Source organism: Sebastes umbrosus, chromosome 7, assembly GCF_015220745.1.
Source record: "Sebastes umbrosus isolate fSebUmb1 chromosome 7, fSebUmb1.pri, whole genome shotgun sequence".
Classification (NCBI taxonomy): Eukaryota; Metazoa; Chordata; class Actinopteri; order Perciformes; family Sebastidae; genus Sebastes; species Sebastes umbrosus.
Window position 1 is genome coordinate 20,470,459 of NC_051275.1, and position 22,525 is coordinate 20,492,983.

The window sequence follows — 22,525 nt, forward strand, 5'->3', positions numbered from 1 at the left end:
ATGTTTTCTTTTTTTTTTGTCAGAGCATTTGATTTAACTTGATTTTTTTATTTGTATTTATTGATTGTTGTCCAGATGTAATGAGATTTTCAACAAATATAACAAAAATATAATTTGAACAACACTACCAACCCTACCTTTAAATGCTCTAACAGATATATCTGAATATTCTAGTTTATTTTTTATATTTTTCTTTCCATATAAAAATACATAAATAAAATAAGAATAAATCAACAAAAGTAATTTTTTACACCAGTAAAGTGTTCAGGCACTCCCTTGATAAAGTAAAATCCTTACTACAGTATATGTATGGTTAGACCGCTGTATACACTCACAGTTCAGATTTAGCCCCATGGGGTGTTCTCTATATAAATCCAAGCAACTTGCTTTAGATTCAGCTTGAGCATAATCAAATCCCTCAGGGGGGTAACAAAGCAGAATCCGACCGACACATATAATTTAGAAAGAATATAGTATACATAATGCACAAGGCAACTGACGCAATCACAACTATCATTAATGTATATACTGCGGTATAAGAAGCTGTAAGCAGAGAGGGCTGTGGTGGTGGAGGGAGTAATCAGCATGACCAGTTAAAGCAATGTGTTGGGGGTAAGAGGCATACCAGTAATGGCTATAAACGGTATAAGCACTCAGCAAGTAACCTACAATTTATACATACAGCGTATTTACAAAGTTAGAAATGGCAAAACATGCAGAAAAAAAGAAGTAAAAAAGCAAGGAAACATCAATAAAATGATGTTATGATTCATTATGAAAGGAAGTCCACACCAAAAGGAGGCTGGATGATCTTGGACAGCGTAGCCAAGGTCCGTGATGAAACCTGTCTGACCCCCAGAAATAAAATAAAAAATTCTGTGCTGGCCCCTTTTTGAAGATGTTCCAGTGAGTGTAAATGAAAGTTGAGCGTAGTTACGACCCAACTTGCCTCACTAGATATTCTTTTTTAATTTCCGGCTTCAGAACTATTAGTACTAGTTGAGCTTTGGGCTTCCATTCACTGTCTCTTGATCTCTCGCCTCTCATCTGCCCGTGGTTCGACCTCTTTTGCCAACTTGAATAAACTATTTTTAGTTTCTACAGCAGTGGCTACTGAGAGGAAATAGCTGTGAGAAAGCTGGTGGACAGTTGAAACAGAGAGACGTACAGAGACTATTTTTCTCAAGTGAAATTGTAATAATTTATTTAGTTTTGTCCTTGTGCATTCACAGTATTATTCTAGTTGTGCAAAAACAGTGAATGCACAGTGCTGTGCAATTATAATATGATGATATACTTCTTCCTTCACATGCAAGATACTGATGGGAAATTGGTTGATGTAACTCGGTCACTGCCAGCGAAGGCTATTAGATAAAACCTACTTTTTATGTAATCAGGCCCCGGCTCTCTTGATTCAAAACTTTTGAAGTGACTTGCACACGCTCACAAAGATCGCTTGAAATGCTCAATAGTGCTACAATAATAGGAATCCACAAGAGCATGTGAATTTTCTTTTTGGGTAGATTTTCTCCTGTACTAAGCCCACTCCAGTGCACTTCCCCTTTAACTCTAATCCACTCAGGAACCGGGGGGGGGGGGTTCATTAGAACGAATAAATAGAGACACCATTTCACATGAGTGGTTTAAACAGCTGAGTCGAAATACTTTATCAGCAGCTGATATGTCATTCAATTGGCCTCTGAGAATGGGTTGAAATGAGGTGTCATTGAGCCTTGCATTGATAGCGAGAGATCTGTGCGGCGCGCGGCAGCTTAGCCAGCAAGTTCAGGGAAAGTTGTCACCTTTGTGAACTCTGCTGGATCGGTATCCAGTCGGACGTTTATAACTAATTAAATGAGCTCACATCACAGTTTATGACTTTATGAATGAAGATGGTGTCAAGTGCCATACTCATTAATAGGCTACTGGATATTAAAACATAGTAAAACAAGTTGTTTTCTAATTGTTTTTCTCACTTCTGAAGCTATATGAGGGGAAGTTTGTTGATGGCCAAATAGGAGTTACACAGCAGAACAGTTGAGGAGCTCATTTACGCTGCGATGGGCTGGAATTTTCCAAACTGGGATCGAGGAATTAGCTTGAATTTGACTTTGTTGGAGCATTGCGGTGCCACCATATGCACAACTCAAACATTCCCCCTATAGGCCTAATTAACAGCGCTAACCTCATCTCAACCTTCACCGACTGAAGTGCGTCACTCAGAGGAGCTTCCAAAGAGCATCCCAGACCTCGATGAGACAGACAAACAAAGCAATTATTATGGTTTTCATTTTGACACTCTACCCAGGAGGAAAAAAGTTACCGCTGGCCTTTTGTGTTCTTTGCTTCCTCTCTTTTGATTCCAGGATCGTTGGCACTTTGAGGGCAAACCTACAATGAGGGATAATACTCGTGTGTGTATGTACGGGGGCTGTGAGGGTTTCTCAGGGTGTAGCTGTGTCTGTGATGTGTTTCACTGGTTGCTGCATTGCAGAGAAAGGCAACATTGATCTGATCAGAGAGAGAGCGAGCCGCAGTGAGTCAGAGCGCCTGAGGAACAGAGCAACTGACAGATACACAGAGAGGCCCCATTAAAGGCCCACGGTTGTCAAATATGTAACCCGAGATGAAAAAATAGGCACATTGTGGGTGATAGTTCTCCTTGTGTTTGTTTGCTTTTCATAGACTGTTTTGTTCACAAACATATGTATGAACTGGATACATAATCTTGAATTTGTTTTTGAATTCGTTAAATCTTAAAAGTGCTTCTAGGATTTTGTTTTTGCAGGAAAAAAAGGTTACCTGATAAGAAATTGGGTTTTCGCCTCAGATAAGTTAATATACTTTCAAGTCTATCTTAATAAGAGACTCATTTTGAAAGAGTTATTGGCTTCTGTAATCGTTCCTACTGGGGCTAAGGTGATATAGGGATGCACCGATCCAACTTTTTCAGTCCCGATACCAATAGCATTACCTGTACTTTGGGTATCCGCCAATACAGAGTAGCAATTCGATACCTGTGTTTGCTTAATAAGCTGTATGTCTTACTGTATGGAAGTGACTGGGATCATTATTTTATGTGTAAGGCAACAACAGGCTTGACTTAAATATTGCTTTCCTAACTTTGTAAAACAAAATGTAACAAATAAATACATAGACAACATAACATAAATTTAGTGAACTAGTATTTATTATTAAAATAAGAAATCTTAAACCAACAACTCTTCAAAATTAACAGGAATTACAATTCAGTTGTAAACTTTTTTAATGCATCAACAAATTGGTCAAAACTTAAACAGGAATTAAAAATTCCAGCATATACTGTATATAGTAGATACACATAGAATTGAATTGAATAGATTGGCCCCATTGTCACCAATATCCAATCCAGCTTTTTGAGTCAGTATCGGCCACATATCCGATCCAGTATCGGTGCATCCCTAAAGTGATCCCCTCCTAAAATAATGTAAGAAACAGGAGACAAAGTTGACATTCCTCATTCTGCAAAAAATGTATTTGAAAGTTTAACTTCAGTTAATATCAATTTCCAGCAGTCTAAGTTAGATCTTCCAGTCTTTTTAGTAGGAAATTCTGTCTTTGTGTTTCTCCTGTATCCCTGTGCTATGGCTCAGCGAGGAAGCAGAGAGGGAATATCCTACTAAAGAGATAACTTCAATAACTTTGGGAGATATTCACTTTATCTGGCTAACCTCAGCGCTTCTGCAGAACCTTTTAATGCATTTTTTTTTTGCACTGAAGGAGGACTGTGCACTTTGTCCCTCATCCTTCACTGTGCAGTCAAACCAGGGGGGAATCAGGCATGAATATAGCAACCGATAACTCTTACGAATGGCTATGCGAGTAAAGTATTAACATAGACTTGAAAAAATATGAACCTATCCCTTAGTTAGAATAATAAATCAATGAACAAATACACAGTAGAGAACACGGAGATCTAGCTTGTGCCGGATACCGCATGTGGATTCAGCATCTCTTTAAAGCTTCAGTAGGTAGAATGTTTTTGGAATCATTGGGCAAAAATTCCATAATAACCTTTCCGCATATTGTAATTCAAGTGTTCTGAGAGAAAACTAGACTTCTGCACCTCCTCATGGCTCCGTTTTCAGGCTTTAGAAAAATCGAATGACGGGAGACTTTGGCCAATCACAGGTCATTTCATGGAGAGAGCGTTCCTATTGGCTGTTCATTCAATGGAGGCAGCTGTCAATCACTGGCGAATGAGTGAATTCTCAAATGTTTTCAGAAGTGTACTGTTTAGCTCGGCTCAGATTGGTTGTTTTCCTCCGGTCTGTGAAATCTTGCAGTTGCCATACGGAGCACCGGAGGACACGGAGGCACATGATCTTTTTCAGATTACCTTTCTCATGCACTACTGTCAGGATATAGTGACCGTTTTATAAAAATAACTTCTACCCACTGCTGCTTTAACCTGATTATTACGTGACAGATTTATCAATCTATCAAGATTATCAGTAATTATTTGTTTGATACAGTCAAATGATTATTTCAAGCAAAGTGCTATTAGTTTAAGAACAGGCAACCGAACATTGAATGCGTGTGTGTGTGCGCGTGTGTGTGTGTGTGTGTGTGTGTGTGTGTGTGTGTGTGTGACATTGTTGGGACAAAAAGTATGTCCCCACAAGGTAAACCATTCATTTTAAGGGGTTAAGACTTACATTTATATTCATTTTAGAGCAAGCCTTCAGGTAATGAATATAAGTCAATACAATGTCCTCACAGTGAGGAAAACAAGTGTTTATGTGTGTAAAGCTCAGCTACTAAATCCCTGCAGGTCTGTGCATGCATTTGTGTGTAGTTATGTACAACCGCCTTGAGCCAGTGCAAACGCTCCCACAAGGTTAGAGCAGATAGAAAAAGAGCCGACGATAACACAAGGATGTGTGTGTGACTCTGTGTGGAGCGCAAGAGTGTGTTCTCCCCATGGCCCATCCATGACCCTGTAGCCTGTCTGTCCTCCATGTATTTTAATCTATCATCACTCCTTTCAGTGTCATCCCGTATGCCCGGCCTCATTCTTCACTGCCGTCTGTCTCTCTGGATTCATCTCTCGCAATCTCCCTCTCTCTCTCCCCCCTCCCGCTGTGTTTCTCAAGCTCCCTCTGTCACTTTCTCTCGTCTTTTTTCTCCACCAGCTTTCTGACTGTCCCGACATTTCCGCTTCCTTTCTCTCTCTCTCTCTCTCCCCTATTTTTTCTGTGCTGTTTTGCTGCATCTGTGTCAGTGTTTTTTTCTCTGATTCTCACTGGTTCTCTCCATGTCTCTCTCTCTCTCCCTCACTCTTTTTGCTCTTTTTGGCTCGGATTCTTTCTCTCTTTCTCCATCTCTACTCTCTCTGTCTCTCGGACGCCTCCAGCAGCAGACGACAGGCGACCTCATAGTGTCGAATGGAGAGACTTTAAGATCTGAAGGTCTCTTGGCCTCACAAAGAGAACGCGCCAACACTACAAGCGAAGAGTAATGAATGGCACTTAAAACTTGAGCACTGCCTGGATTGTTTTTCCTATAGTCTTCCTACAGTTTCTCCCTTTCTCTCACCCTGTGTCACTACTCCTCACCTGTTTGTCCTTACTACTGTGTAGCATGCTGCCATCTGACCTTTTATTTTGGGGTTTCTTGTTTTCTGGTCAGGTTAGTTCACATAAATAACAAAAAAAACATATTTGTGACTTTCTTCCAGTGGTTTTGAAATAACCCCTTGAGATTCCGGCCTCCATCCTAATACAATGAAGCAAATTGGAGATTCATCTGTGGTGCTCACATCATAGAAAAATGACAACATCACCATTTCTTTCAATAGGGCTGCAACAATTAGTTGATAAATCGGCAACTATTTTGATAATCAATTAATAATTTCAGCAAACATTGAAAACATTGCCTGATATCAGCATCTCAAATGTGATGACTTGGTACTTATCTTTGTCATATATGACAGTAAACTGAATTGCGTTGCTTGTTTTAATTGAACGACAGTCTAATACCCAATATCTCACCTTGGACTCTGAAAAAATATATTATAAAGCCTACATATATAGCTGACTGATTAAGACTTTAATTGTTGCATTGCTGACAATTTCACACACAGTGAATATTTTTCATTGAAATTACTGTCTACTGAAGAAATGATTTTTATGAAAACTGCAGAGAGGTCCTCCATTCAGTAACAAGGACACTTTGTTGATGTTTTTTAAATGTAATTTCTCTGTGCTATGAGCAACACAAATAATTGACCTATTTCCCCTTTCCTGTTGGGTTAAACATGTACTATATGCTAAGTCTGTTTGATTGGTGTCACAATCTTCACGGACACATTACATTGTATATAGTCACAGTTACTACGAGGAACTTTCATTTTGGGTTGATTTTGCCGGTCCCTGTGAAAGCAGTAGGTAGAGTTTCCGAGCACCAGAGTCCCTTTAGAAAACCTCTCATCTTACTGCAGCAGCAGGGTCTGACAGTCTGCCCCACAGTCTGTTGGCACCCAGCAGGGGACCTGCGGAGCAAAGAGGTGAAGCTCTGCTCCTGGCTGGAGGAGGAGGAGCTGCTGCAGGGTGCGGAGCTCTCCACCTCCCGCCGGAGGCAACGAAGCAGTATCTGGGTCTGTGCACGGCGAGCTGGTCGCTGCCGGAGGCCCCACAGGAGTCTGAGCTGAAGGAGTTTCTGGTGAACCTCCATGACTTTGTCTGATTTTGTTCCTTTAATATATTATGTCTGTAATGCTACGTGCCGCCGCAAAGCAAATTTTGGAATTGTTTTTATTTTGATATACATGATGTCTAGCAACCCAATAGGAAAAGTTATCAGAGTAAGGTTTATTATTGTGAATATATCAGCATACTGTAGTCCTTGCTATTGGCTTCTTGAAGCTATCTTGCCCCATGTCCACTTTCTGAGCAGAAACTAATACCTAATTCACACAACTGGCGTCGCCGTGTTTCTTTTAGTAAAGCTTGTCCGACCTAGCAACAGTAACTAAGGGTGGCAGGACTTAGAGTCGGTCAATACCCTTCACCATCATTTCATTGGGGTAGAGGCCGGAATCTCAGGGACAAGCATGACAAAACTATCTGCATAGCTAGATACCACTAAAGGAAGTATCTTTTTTGTCATGTGGGTGAACAGATCTTTTAATTCATCCTCTTTCTTTTCTTTCATTTGTCGTTGAAAGTTTTTGTTTTCCTCTTTCCTGGTCACCCACTTTCTATCTCTATTGATTATCTCTGGATTTCTAATTGTTATATATATATATATATTTATATCACCTGCCTTCTTATTTATATTCTTCCCTTGTTCTCTTTTTTTCTTTTTAATGACATATCTCCTTTTGTTTTCTGTTATCATCTAACCTCACAATTGTTTTCTCCTTTCTTTTTTTTCCCCTTTATCTTGATTCTTTTAATTATATTCTTTTCCAATACTCATTCTCTATTCCCTCCTTTCCGCTGGCACATCCCTTTTCTGTAATTTGCTCATATTGTTTCTTTTTAATGCTGTATTACCTCTCCTTTCCCTGTCTGCTTTCAATTTATAACACCTTTGCCTGCGTAGTTATTTTTTATTCCTTGCGTTCTTTCTATCCATCCCCTCACCACTCACACTGCGTTATCGTCTCCGCGTACCGCCTCCTCCACTCTCCTCTGTACTGTATCACCCCATCTCCTTCATCCATCTGCGTGGTGCAAAGGGTGACGGAGGAGAAGAGGAGAGAGCAGTGGAGGATGATGGAGTAGAAGACAGTGGCGATGTGCTGTGGTTGTGATGGATGAATACATGCCGAGGCATTAAGAAGACTCTGCTTCATTCTTAAACTGACACAATAGGCACTGGCTGTACATAAACGCAGTTAAGAAATATTCCTCCTGACAAATACAGTTAAGAAATGCTCTCTTGACAAACATACACATTACAAATAACAGCTGCTGCAATATACTTCCACAGCAAGTAGAGCTTCATCAATCTTCGAGCAATCAGGCGTCTTTGCTTTCCCGTGTCAGCAGACCTCGTTTATGCAGGCATTTGTTGGATCTCCTGACTACACAGCAGTTACACTCTCACACAGCTCTCACAAAAGAAAAAAACAGATTCTACGATATTAAGAAGAGAGAACCCATTTTCATTCACATATCTTGAGGTCAGAGGTCAAGGGACCCCTTTGAAAATGGCCATGCCACTTTTTCCTGGCCAAAATTTAGCTCAAGTTTGGAGCGTTATTTACCCTTATTCTCGACAAAATAATAAACCGAGAGTTTTGGTGAGTTTTATTTTGTGTGTTTTACGATGCTCCGCTCCTAGAACAGCTGATCGCACAGCTGAAACTACGGCAGCAGGGGAGGGGGTGCGCGCCTCATACAAATCTGCACAAATATATCAGCGGTCGGTTGTCGGGCTGACTGGTTGGAAAATTTGAACATATTGCCAAAACCTAATGGATATTATGTTAGATATGTCATTTAAAGCAAACAAAAAACTGACTAAACAATTCAAAACATACTAAATTGTTAGCTGTGTCCTTTTTTTCATTTGTTTGGCTCCACAAAGTCAGGAAAAAACATGATATTTGTACCTTTACTTCCTCCAGTTCCATTTTCTTTTTTCGTTTTCACTCAGGATGTAATATACTGATAAAAAATAGAAAAGTTTCTTCTGTGAATATTGGCTTTTCTTAAACTTTTAAGTTGTGGCAGAAGTGGTGAAAACAAATGAAACGCAGAACGTTATAAATCGGGCCTGTGGGTAGGATCAAGTGCCGTTCGACTTGGGAACAACAGACGTTAAAGCTGCTTAAAGTTAAATTGTGCTTTACAAACACATGTTGAAGGCAGCTGTATTCTCAATGGTCTGTGTTAATTAGTATTAATTAGCATATCCCAGATCTCACAAGTGCTAAATTGTATCTGCTTGAACTCCGCTGTTTTAAATATTTTGTTCCAGGAACATTGATTTTCTATCCTTTTTTCAAGACCTGATTTCCTACTCTACACCCCTGATGTTTGAATTGTCCTTTTAACCCCCCTTGTTCTAAATAGTCCCTTTTAGAACAGTGTAATGTGTTTTTCCCTCAACCCTAATACAGTCATTTCAATTTGTTCTACTTTCAAACCTTTGTGTTTTTGCTCTCCTGTTTTCTAGAACCCTGATGTTGTTGTTCTGAGTGGCAGATGTGGAGAACGTCACCACCAGGGAGAAGCTGGTGAAAACTGAAGAAAAAAGGCCCTAAAGCTCCTCTCCCGTATCTCCTGTTTACTGTACCCATTACTTTGTTTCCATGAGTATCATGGGGTAATAGACCTGTACTGTCTGGTTTACTTTTAACTGCTAATTTTGGTTCTCATGTCTGGATTGGACAACCGAGTCAAGGCCTGTTGATTGGCCAGTCGCTGCAGAATCCATCTGTCGGTGTGATCATCTTAAAATCACTTTTGAATGGAACGGCACCTACTGAATGCTGTGTATCAGTGGAAGTGGATACAGTGGGCGTAGATCATTTTAAAAAAAAGGAAACACAAAGAGATATGTGGATGCGTCTAAACATAAAAATGGACAGAAAACATGAATGAACTTCTCACAATGTGGAGCAGCATCAACGTGCACGGACAGATACCGAGTGGATGGTGAAAACAGACAGTTAAAGTTTGATGCACAGATAATCACACTCAACCCGGATATACAGTATGGTAGACTGCACAAACGGAAAGGGAATATCATCACACTCTGGATGGGTCTTGTTTTTGGATACAAACACTTGAACGTTAATGGCTGTTTCTGCCATCGACCATAGAGGGACTCTCGACATGGCTCGCTCTAAGAAGTAGCTCCACTCTATTAATCCATGTGGAATAATGTGATTCTGCTAAACTGGACTGAACTGAGCCGATCCTGGAGCTGGAGCTGGATCTCAACCTTGACTGGACCTTGTTATCTCTCAATCCGAAGTCTGTTTCTGAAAAGCACATATAACAAAAACCTGAACTGAGCTGGCCCCAGTGGAGCCTGAACTGGAATTGTACACTGTTAAAGGATTCAGACTGTGAAGACTTAACTGGACTAGACTAACCAGGCCTGTTATCTATTGGTCTAGTCTGTGTATCCTACTGCTCCGCTCCAATATCTACTGCTTTCCACAGGATGGGACTGGTGAGGACCTTGTGGACCTTTACCAGCCTCTCTAACATCTCCCCAGGCCCACTTATACAGGTGAGTAACCTGCTGATTAGTTCATTAACCTAACCAAACAAGCAGCCAAAGGTGGAGAGCTCTCACCCTAAACCCCGATCTCATTAATTAACTTGACATATGGTGACCCACCAGCAGGCACCTTGGCCGTCGACCAATTTTGGGTCCTGCCCCACAGTTTAAGACACATTCACTCTTTGCAGCGTCTCCTCCTGCCGCGAGTGCTCTGTAACCTAATAAGGGCAACACTTTAACGAGTGCCATCTAATTGCTGTCTGCTAGACAATTAGAGAGCCACACTGGCTAAACGATCTGCTTCGTTACTACTCTCCACTGACAATATCACAACAGGCAACAGGCAACAGCATCCCCTCCTCCTGTTTGTTTTCTCGCTCCTTTAGAGTCACTCCTTATCTCATGCTCCTCTCTTCCACTCTCAATCAGATGTCTCTTGTTTTTTTTCCTGCCTGCCTGAGGCCGTGATCGAACACTGGTGGAGAATATAATATGCTGGCTGGGAGGATATGGTTATGAGCTAACACCACAGCCTCGGGGATGGGTTTTGGAAAGAGGATGTGGGGGGGTCAGCAATATCCCTTTAGTCACGGCTGATGTCTGATGCTGCAGAATTGAACTCATCCTGTCCCCAGGTTGGGGAGATTTTCACTGTCAAAAATGAAGTTACACATTCATTAGAGGTAATCAATAGCATAATCTGTTAGGGAGTCAAATTCCAAACATCTAGCTCCCGGCCGAATGGAGAATCGCTGGAGTTATAAACCTATTTAATCTCCAGGAAGTATATTCAATTATACCTGAATGTGGGTGTAAACAAAAGCAGCACACCAGTAGCTGAATAGTGCCCTTTTACACTTTTGAATCATCCCGTGCCATGTTATGTTCCTAAACTACTGTTTAAAGTGCTCTCTGCTGGACTGGAATTGAAACATCGGTCCAATTGTTTGCTAATCAAAGATTCATGATTCTACAAACTGCATTGTATTCATTCAGACTTATTTCAAGGAATAGAACTACAGTGTTTACAAAAAGTAGTAGCTTTTCAGACTACATATATACTGTATATTAAATACCATTAACTATAATTATCATGAATTACTCTCATTTGACAAAACTATAATTAACTCTAACAGCAGTTCTGTTTCTCAGAGTCATGTTTGTGCAGTGGTGTTGAATAACTAATACATGTAATTGATTGTCTATTCGCATTATTACTTTACTTGGCAATTCCAAGTTAATTTCAGTTTGGCCAAAAATTATTTATTCAGCCTGACGCCCATGAATACGCACCCACATAAACAGACGTTTGATGTTTTTTGAATGAGAATCTCCACATTTTGTCTTTTCCTAAACAAATATGACCTACAAACTTACAAAATAAGATAGAAGATTCCATAACTTGTTTTTAGGGCTGTCAAATTTACATAAAATGCAAATTTGTTTTAACGGAGTCCATTGGTACCAACCAATGAAACCAAAGGTAGTTAAATTATGCTCCAAACTTATTCTAAATTATGGAGATGAAAAACAGCCATGGCCATTTTCAAAGGGGTCCCTTGACCTCTGACCTCAAGATATGTGAATGAAAATGGGTTCTATGGGTACCCACGAGTCTCCCCTTTACAGACATGCCCACTTTATGATAATCACATGCAGTTTGTGGCAAGTCATAGTCAAGTCAGCACACTGACACACTGACAGCTGTTGTTGCCTGTTGGGCTTGAGTTTGCCATGTTATGATTTGAGCATATTTTGTATGCTAAATGCAGTACCTGTGAGGGTTTCTGGACAATATTTGTCATTGTCATGTGTTGTTAATTGATTTCCAATAATAAATATATACATATGTTTGCATAAAGCAGCATATTTGTTGATAAGAGTATTAAATACTTGACAAATCTCCCTTTAAGGTACATTTTGAACAGATCAAATAAATATGTGATTAATTTGCAATTAACTATGGACAATCATGCGATTAATAGTAATTAAATATATTAGTTGATTGACAGCCCTACTTGTTTTTATCTTTTTTGTTTGTTTGGGCATTTTATTTTTATATCTGTCATCAGTGGACTCATGCAGGACATCTTATTATGTTGATATGAAATATGTAATATTCAAAGGACAGGTAAAATAGTGAGATTATACAGTGATTTCTGCTGTTTCTGTGTGTTGACTAGACAGCAAACAGCAAAAGAAGTTATTTTTTTCATTTTTAAGACACCAGTAATGACAACTATCTCTAGTTTTAATTTACATTTTGACAACAAAGTGACACAAACACTTTTGTTGTTCTTTTAGTAACAATAGCAATGAATCACTCAATCAGTCCTTCTGGTCCTGGTACACAAATACAAGTACCATCTAGCCATCAAAGGCACTTCCATCATAGTTATCTCTTTATATACATCTATAACTGTGTAACTATGTGTTTGTGTGTGTTTTCTCAGAACAGCATGAACAGTATGAGTGTGATTGCAGATGTCAGACACCAGAAGCTGTTTACGTAAACAAACATTTCCTATCTCCGTGGTTGCTGGTGATTGTTTGAGCCATCTTGTCCATCTCTTACACGCACACAAACACCAGGGAGAGAAAACATAAGACAAATACACAAACTAAAAGCATGGTATAAAAATAGAAATAGCTCTGTAAAGCTCTGTAAAGTGCACGTCATAAAGTGTCCTCAGTTGTGTTCCAAAGTTAAGGAGAATACCGGTCTGTCGTCTATCTTTATCCTCAGATTCTCTGGTTGCAGTTGTTGTTCTCATTCACATAAAAAGTGTGTATGGATCGTATGCGGCATTTTTAATTTTTCGCCTGAGTGACAAGCATATTGGCTGTCGGCTAGGTAAAGTGATGGATAAATATATTTAAGCCTGTAGTGATTCGCAGTGTCTAATGATGTATTTTATTGCACCGGAGGGATAAGATGGCAATGGGAGAGCAGGTAAAAAGGACATTTGATTTTTGTGATCTTCATTACAATCGATATGGTTGTCGTGCCGAGGAAAGATTTATTCATTTCATTCCAACTTTTTAGAAAGTTTTAAATGTTGAACCCATCCGGGACTGTACAGCCGTTTCCTTGCATCCTATCAGCTCTGTCTCGTGTGCTAAAGCAATGATTGTTTACACGACATTATCAAACACATGATGGCAGATTTTATAATGGCCTCTCCAGATTGCACGGTATTAGCTCCATATTGGCCAGATTGTACCGATGCCTTTGTTCCTCTAGTGCAGTGGTTCTCAAACTTTTTCTGTCATTCCCCTCTTTGGATGAAGAAATATGTTCATTCTAATAATGTTTTCAAAAGAAATAAGTCTTTTGATGGTTGTTTCTTGTAGTTTATTCAGTCGGTAGTCCTAATATGTTGAATAGGTTGGTAGGATGAAGGTTAAACCACTTTTTTACTGACGTGACTGAGATGTTATGTTTCTAAATGTATTCTTAACTTGTTGATTTTCATACTGTCAGCTGAGTTTTCAGACATAAAATACACACCGGTCTCTCTTCATCTCCCACCGCTTTCATTATCATTTATATTTATATATACAGTATGTAATTTATGGTGCTGTTGGATTGCTGCTAGACCGCCCTGTTATAGGTGCATGCTGGAGAGAAAAGGCAAAACGACGAAAAATATGGATTGAAGCAGAATATTTCGTTAAATAAAAACATGAAGTGAATTTTGGAAATATTTAGGCTACGATCTCTCTTTTTTTCAATAAATTGTGACTTTTGGACCAAAGACTGAGGCAATTACTAGAGATGGGTATCGTTAGGATTTTATTGATACTACTACTACTTATAGATACTCCTTATTGATTTGGTTCTTTGTTGATACTATTATCGGTTCTTTTTCACAACTAAATAATTGCTTTGAATTACACTATTTTAAAAAAAGAATAAATTCAGAACGGGATTATAATTTATTTATATTTTAAATGTTACTTTGAGAACCACTGCTCTAGTGTGACATATGTGAATAGAGCAGTGGGCAACCTCTGGGTCTGAAAAATGAAGCCAATGAGGAAGTGCCTTAAACTTGCATTCTTTCTAATAGCCAACAGGGGGCGACACCTGGTTGAAAAAAGAAGTCCGATTGTATTGAAGTCTATGAGAAAATGAGCCTACTTCTCACTTGATTTATTACCTCGGTAAGCATTGTAAACATGAGTTTATGGTCTCAATTGATAGTTTCAAGTCTTCTGCATTACAGCATGATGTTCATTTAGTAAATTATGGTCCCATTTAGAATCAAATAGACCATAAAGCAGGGTATGCTTTAGGGCGTGGCTACATTGTGATTGACAGGTCGCTACCACGGTGTTGTCAGGTTTGGTTGTTGTCCGCAAATGTCTTACTCATTGTTTGGTTGTACTTAGCTCGTCCCTCTCGTGTCACTTCTGGTTGCAAAAGACCAATATGGGAACAGCCAAGAACCAATTTGGCAACAGCCAAAATGAAAAACTCGAGGCTTCAAAACGGCACTCCACAAACCAATCGGTGACATCACGGTGACTACGTCCACTTCTTATATGCAGTCTATGGGATAGACGCTGAATTGTGACATCTGTGACGCTGACTTACAAGAGCATATCACTCCAATAAAACACTGTTTCTAACATGTCATCACCCTGTTTTAACTCATGCGTGGCAATATGAGAAAATATGTTCCATCAAGATCTCTTAGCAGGAGAAACGAGTCTGTAAATCCAGGCTTTATTTGCTTTCCTTTCTCTGAGTCATAAAAGTGAATGAAGCTTGCCAGATGCTCCGCAGACACCTTGATGATGATGATGATGACCGAGGTCACCGAGGCACATTAAGAGCTTGTTATCTTGACTGAAATAAGTCCATCTTGTATGATTACAAATATGGTGTGTGAGGAGGCCATATGTGCACCAATTACATTTTCATGAAAGTCTCAGTAGTGTGATTTGTTTTTTGCACTTTCTAGGCTCTGGAGGAAAAATGTCCAGAACAATTTCTTAGCAGGAAGTCACTGCCAAACTAACTGTGTTCAGTCTTTATGCTAAGCTAAGCTAACCAGCTGCTGGCTATAGTATTATATATTTACCTGACAAATATGGGATGGTACATTTCTTCATTATTCAGAGAGAATGTCACAAAATGCGTTCACAAAAATGTCGGACTATGCCTTTAAACTGCCACAGAACGGTGACATTTTGATGTCTTTCAACCTCTCAAATCCACAAGGCATGATCTGGTAATCCCTTAACTCATGATGTAAAACCAGACACATGTTTCCTGTTGCACCGCGTCTCCTCAGTTAAAACACTTCATGTGAACGGTAACATGGGGCTTTTTTTCACTTGATGTGACAGCTTCCGTCTGTGGTCGTTTTGCGGCAGCATTTACGAGTACCTCCCAGCAACCATTCAGTTTATTTCATTTGAGGAAGCTCAGCGAGAAACACGTACATGTAGTTGTTATTGCAAACTTAATGTGGAGGAGATGCAATGTGTGCTCCCTCTATGTGGGCTGTTGGGGCCCCACGCTACGACTTCCAGTTAAGCAGCATGTCACATCTGGCGGCTGATGTGGCGGTGACGTAGCTAGACGTGGCCATGCATACATCACTGCATTTGTCTAGAACTGTCTGACGTCTCTCACACACACACACACATACACTTACATATCTAAAAATGACCCTGGGCTCATCACTGCTGGATCCTGCCCTCATTACATATGGCTTTCCTGCTGTGTGAGTGAGAAGCATACAAAAGAGGAAAAAAGGGAAGAACACATGTGGAGACTATATGCAAGGAAAGTGTGTGTCTCCAAACTGTGTGTGTGTGCACCCCAGTGTTGTCTGACCTGTGGTGATGTAAGATGAGTGTCCTACAAGAACATGGCAAGGTGAACAGTGCTTGCGGTAAAGAGGAGAAGAGAAAGAGGAAAGTGAGAAGATAAAAGTGAGACGGAAGCGCAGAGGGAGGACAGGAGAATGATAGAGAAGGAGAGATAGATGAAACAGGGGTTCAGATGTACTGGGAGCAATAGAGTGGGAATATGGGGAAGAAATGTTAAAAATAGATTATACAAGGGAGAGATACAGAGGAGGAGCAGGGCTCGGTGAGATAATTCAAAATTACCATACACGTGCTTGTTCAGTGTACATGGTCTTCTGGCGTGTAGAGATGCTCCAGCAGTGATCTTATCATGCCAGTATGGCTTCTTGAATTGCACTGTTAGGGGAGAGAGCGGCATAGGGGAGAGGGGCTGCATAAGATAAGCAGCTTTCTGAGTGAGAAGAGGTAAAGGAGAATGGGAAAAGGCAAGGATTAAAAAAAAGGAGGAGGAGGAGGAGGAGGAGGATAGGAGATGTGAAGATGATGGGCAAGCAGGAGAAGAAAAGGAACAGCGGGGAAAACAGAGGGAGAACAGCGAGTGGGATGTGCGGAGGATTACTCGAGTGTGCATTGAGCTCCGGCTGTATTGTGCAGTAAGGTGTCTTTGGTTCCTCAGGAAGAAAAAAACATGGTAGTATGAATAATAGATGACACACACGAAGACAATGCATGTTTATTTTTGCGAGCGTTTATTGTGTGACTCCTTTTCCCCTTTTTAAATGCTTGAAAAAAAGAGATCTTGACAGCGGGGCAAGATAACGCACTTGGCTGAACACGTCAACACGCGGTGAGTCAAAAAAAGATTTCCGTTGAAAGATCCCTCCCATTGATACGTGAGGACGATGTGAACTTACTGAGCATGTGTTGATACTTCAGCATGAACGAGTGCGTCCCTGAGTTATTCAGTGGAAGGATTCATGTGTCAGTCACACTACAAAGTTGACATTTCTGCCAGTTGCCCACCCAGGAAAAGCATCTGGAGAGTTGTGAATGCTAAACTACCCTGAAGTAGCCGAAAAAAAAATACTTTCTGGGCAGTGTTCAGCACTTAAATGTGAGCACCGCTGGGATTTGTTCTGCAAAAGATCTTGCTCTCGGTGTTCCCCGCGTCAGCTCGTGAAGGTCAGCGATGCAGCATATTCAGCGCTTTAAAAGCACCGCTGTCGATTTGTGTATTTATTAAAAGTCTACAGCCAACCACCTTTATCCCATCAGACTTCAGAATATGAATTTTAAAACGACAACTATGAACAGTGATGATTTTCACATGACTCCCTGTGTGGAATATTCCTTCAGCGTACCACTGCTTTTACACTGATCTCAGTATATTTGCACCGTTTCTTAACAATGAAAACAACACTTTAATGATGAAACAGTGCTGAATCTATTAGATTCTTTTTTCTTTGCTTTAGATCACATCAGTCAGACATCAGATGCATACTGCAGCATTGAAAGTGATTTAAACTTTCTGGCTCAGGACAGCAGAATTATCATTAATTGGCTCGGAGAGCCTGTGATGCCAACGAGGGAGCAGCGATTATATTTATAGACATTTTAAAAAATTTAACACGATAGCAACCGAGACTGGCTGACATTTAGTGATACACGCACTTGTAAAAGTCAACTGAGTTGCAACAGAGGGGAGCGCACGTGTGTGTGTGGGTGTGCATTACTCATTTTGTGGGGACATAAATAGAGCTGCAACGACAGAAAAATAACCGCCAACTATTTTGATAATCAATTAAACCTGCAGTAGGCAGAAAGTTTTTGGCATCATTGGGTAAAATTCCATAATAACCTTTCAGCATATTGTAATTCAAGTGTTCTGAGAGAAAATTAGACTTCTGCACCTCCTCATGGCTCTGTTTTCAGGCTTTAAAAAAATCGCCTGTGACGGGAGACATTGACCAATCACAGGTCATTTCAGAGAGAGAGCGTTCCTATTGAGGGTTCTTATTGGCTGTGATCCGGCTGGTGGGCGATGCATAGTATTTCCTCAACAGAGCTCAACATGGCTGTTGGGTCACAAAAATTCTCATTTTACAGCTAAACAGTACACTACAAGATGTTTCTGAAAACATTTGAGGAGAGAAGTAAGCATTATGGTAACAGAATATTGATTCATATTTGATCAGCGCTGCCTAGTTTGACCGTTTGGTCAGATTTTGCGAGTGATTGACAGCCGGCTCTCATAGACAGCAGATGGACAGCAGACCTCAGATCAGCTCTGACTGTTTGTTTTCCTCCTGTCTGTGAAATCTTACAGATGCCATTAGGAGCACCTGAGGAAACCGGAGGACACAGAGGCACATGATTTTTTTCAGATTATCTGTCTCATGCACTATTGTCAGGATATAGTGACTGGATTAAGGTTAGTTTAAGGTTAGGTTTAGGTTGTTAGGATTAGGAAAGTAGCGGTGAAGGTTAGGGAAAGTCTCCAGGAAACAAATGTATGTCAATGCAATGTCCTCTAAAGTGATGGAAACACAGCGGTGTGTATGTGTGTGAGAGACGGTATAGAAGCAGCGGCTGCAGAAAGCAAAGCTATAATTGAATGCTGCAGATTTACCACTCAGCATTAGTTGATATATAACAGTCATATATATAAACCTCTCTCTCTCTCTCTCTCTCTCTCTCTCCCTCCCTCTCTCTGCTTTGTGCCGTACACCAGCTTTACCTGCATCTCATCCGCTCCACAGAACTGGAAATGTTTAATGCACAGTTCACCTTCAGGATGCAAACAAATGAAAAAACAAAAAAAAACAAATGGGGTAGCACGATTCAGCAGGTTACAAAATGATACAGCAAAACAGAAAAAAAAAAAACTTCAGCCATTTACATATAAATGGTGGCAGATGTGTTTTCCCAATGCCAACTGTAAACTCTATTTAATGGATGAAGACTTTCTAGGTTGTTATTGCACTGTGTAAGGGTGGGAATCACCAGAGGCGATTATGATACGATATTATCACAATACGATATTATCACAATACAATATTATCACAATACAATATTATCACAATACAATATTATCACGATACGATCTTATTGTGATTTTAAACATTTTGCGAGAAGATATATTACGATATATTAGCATTTTTCAACTGCAAATTATGCAGTTTGTCAACATCTGTTTAATCCAATAAGATACAGTTTTCACTCTGTTCATCTCAGAGTTTTCATTCACATGTCTTGAGGTCAGAGGTTAAGGGACCCCTTTGAAAATGGCCATGCCAGTCTTTCTTAATCAAAATGTAGCGTAAGTTTTGAGCGTTATTTAGTGTTCCTCCTGACAAATTAACATGACATGGTTGGTGCCAATGGATTCCTTAGGTTTTCACACATAGATTCACATGATACCAGTTTATTCATCATAGCTTTAAGACTGAGCCCACTACAAAATATATAATAGATTGACACTTAACGTCCGTGTATCAATATTGTCACGCAAAATATCGCAATACTATGCTGTATTGATTTTTTTTCCCCCATCCCTAATGGTGTACTTTACAGCCCGATATTCAGTGTGGCATAGTAATAGAAAGTTTGGAATAGTAGCCAGTATTACTGCAGTGCATTATGTAGGTTCAAACTGTATTTACAATAGATGAAATGCATTTGAATGCAGTATGACATTTAATTAACCTAGCTTAATTTCAAGCATCACACGATATTATAAATATGTGAAAATGAATGTTTGTCATTTTTTAAAGTCTCATAATTACACCCTTGTGTTAATGTTTCCATGTCTTATTGCCTACCAAGTGACACGTAATGTAAAGTGTTAATGAAATACCCACTAAATCGATGGAAGTGCAAGCATTCCCACAACACATGTCAACGGCTTTGAGTTAGCACCCTTCCATTTATCTCTCTCGGCAGAAAGCCATTTCCTTCTGCAGGCAGGAGAGAAAATGAGACGGTTGTTGGATTCAAATCTTGTGCAGGTTTGCGGTTTAGCTTCAGACCAGCTCTTTGGCTGTTATATCTGCAGCTTTCTACCAGAAACGCTGATGCAGTATATTTGTATCGGGGAGAGAATGAGACAATGGGAAGATTTGAGTGTGTTGAATTTGGAGATTGGAGTCTTTAAGTTGTTAGTAACATAAAATGCTCTGTAGCGACCTATTGGTTTACTGGCGGATAAAGCTTTACGTAAACAATGGTGTCAAGGTGAACTTTAGTATTGAGAGACTTTTGTTTTAAAATGTCAGGGTGAACAAAGCTCTGGAGTTGTCGCTGCTAATTGCTCAGTTTATTATATTACATTCTTGCTTAGATGGGTTCGAGGGTAAAGGTTTCTAGGTTTATTTTGTGAAGATGTGGTGAATATTTATCTTGCATTAGATGTTTGATTTGTCATTTTTAAAACAGGTTTTTAGGGGATTAGTGTTTAATGTCATACAGTGTTTACAGGATTGTTTTGTTCATGTACGGGTAAAGCTGCAATGATTAATAGATTCATTGTCAAATATTAAATCAATTGCCAACTAGTTTTGGAAATCAATTAACCAGTTTGAGTAAAAAAAAAAAAAGAGTCAAACTTCTCTAAATCCAGCTTCTTAAATGTGATTGTTTTCTGGTTTCTTCACTCCTCTATGACAGTAAACTGATATCTTAGAGTTGTGGACAAAACAAGACATTCAAGGACATCATTGTGAGCCACTGAGACATTTTTCACAATTGTATGACCTTTTATAGACCAAACAACTAATCAATTAATCGAGAAAATGATTGAAAGATTAATCAACAATGAATATAATCGTGAGTTGCATTCCTAATGTATGGTGCAGTTCTGACTAAAGACTAAATACAGTACTACTTTCCTAGGGCTTTCAAAGTTAACATGATAATAAAGTGTTAACGCAAATCTGTTTTAATGCCACTAACTTCTTTAATGCATTAACACAACTTTTAGGTTGTAGTGGGCTCAATTTTAAAGCTAGAGTGAAGATAATGGCATCATATGAAACTAGAAAACCTAAGGAGCCATTTTCAAAGTGGTCCTTTGACCTCCCACCGCAAGATATGTGAATGAAAATGGGTTCTATGGGTACCCACGAGTCTCCACTATACAAACATGCCCTCTTTATGATAATCACATGCAGTTTGGGGCAAGTCATAGTCAAGTCAGCACACTGACACACTGACAGCTGCTGTTGCCTGTTGGGCTGCAGTATGTTATGATTTGAGCATATTTTGTATGCTAAATGCAGTACCTGTGGAGGTTTCTGGACAATATTTGTCATTTGTTTGTGTTGTTAATTGATTTCCAATGATAAATATATACATACATTTGCATAAAGCAAGCATATTTGTCCACTCCCATGTTGATAAGAGTATTAAATACTTGACAAATCTCCCTTTAACATTTTTAACCTTATAGTACATTTGGGAAAGATAAAAATGTGCGATTAATTTGTGATTAATCACGATTAACTTTGGACAATCATGCGATTAATCACGATTAAATATTTTAATCAATTGAAAGCCCTATACTTTACATGTTAAATAATGCATCATTGCTTGAAATAAGAAAATAATGCAGCAGAGACATCCGTATAATGCTAAATATTGCTTGATTTTTGCTATAAACCATGCCGTCTGAGATAAAGAAATTAGCTTTGAAACCACAGTAGTGTCACTTTATCCGTGTTCAGATGGGTCTAGACATCTTTTTAAATAATCATCAGTGGAAGTTCAACTGTGATTAAAATAATAGTCAGATGAAGTTGTGGTTCACATTAATCAGAGAGTACGGTCATGTCTCTTCGTCAATTCAATCCATATACATGTTGCAGCGTATTAGAAGAGCTGGCAGTAGTTTAATCACTTGGACCAACATTTAGTGGAAGCGAGAGCGCATATCTCAAAGAATGCCAGTGTTAGTCAGTTCAAATACCTTGGATGTAGTTTGGGTGTAAGCAGGGCTGACGTCACAACCCCACCCTGTGTGCCATGTCGGAGGGTGGAAGAAGTGGGTGGGCAGCTATAAGGAACAATGGCTAATTAATTGTTCTGTCATGACTTATTAAATGGGACCTGCTGGAGGCATTTGTTTTGTCTGTGTATTATTAGTATTTGTAACCAATAACATTAAACCATACACTATTGCTGCCAACCACTCAATGAGCAATTTGAGAGTAGCACCAGGTTTCCCCCAAGAGGACTACTTACAATGTGACAGCTAATCATTTTAGCATGCTCACATTACACTGCTAATGAGGCCAGCAGTGGGAGATTTGTTCGAGTTTAACAAGGAGGTTGGTGGGCCGGCCAAGAGCTTTCCGTCACATTTTTCCCCATAAATCTATAGTCACTTAGCAGAATGCAGTTAATAATTTGTTTTAACAAGAGAATCGACAGCCAACACCATGTGGTTTTAATGGTATTTTCTGGATTCAGGGCTTTT

At 39.6% G+C, this 22,525-nt stretch overlaps 1 protein-coding gene across 1 annotated transcript in view; it reads left to right on the forward strand.

Annotated features, from left to right (window-relative positions):
* zgc:172282 (leucine-rich repeat and fibronectin type III domain-containing protein 1-like protein) overlaps nucleotides 1–22,525 on the forward strand; it is a 206,473-nt gene that overhangs the window by 181,141 nt on the left and 2,807 nt on the right. The window contains exon 10 of the mRNA XM_037775218.1: nucleotides 9,169–10,233. Coding sequence (XP_037631146.1) covers nucleotides 9,169–9,176 — 8 coding nt within the window. The 3' untranslated portion in view covers nucleotides 9,177–10,233. The remainder of the gene's footprint in view (nucleotides 1–9,168; nucleotides 10,234–22,525) is intronic.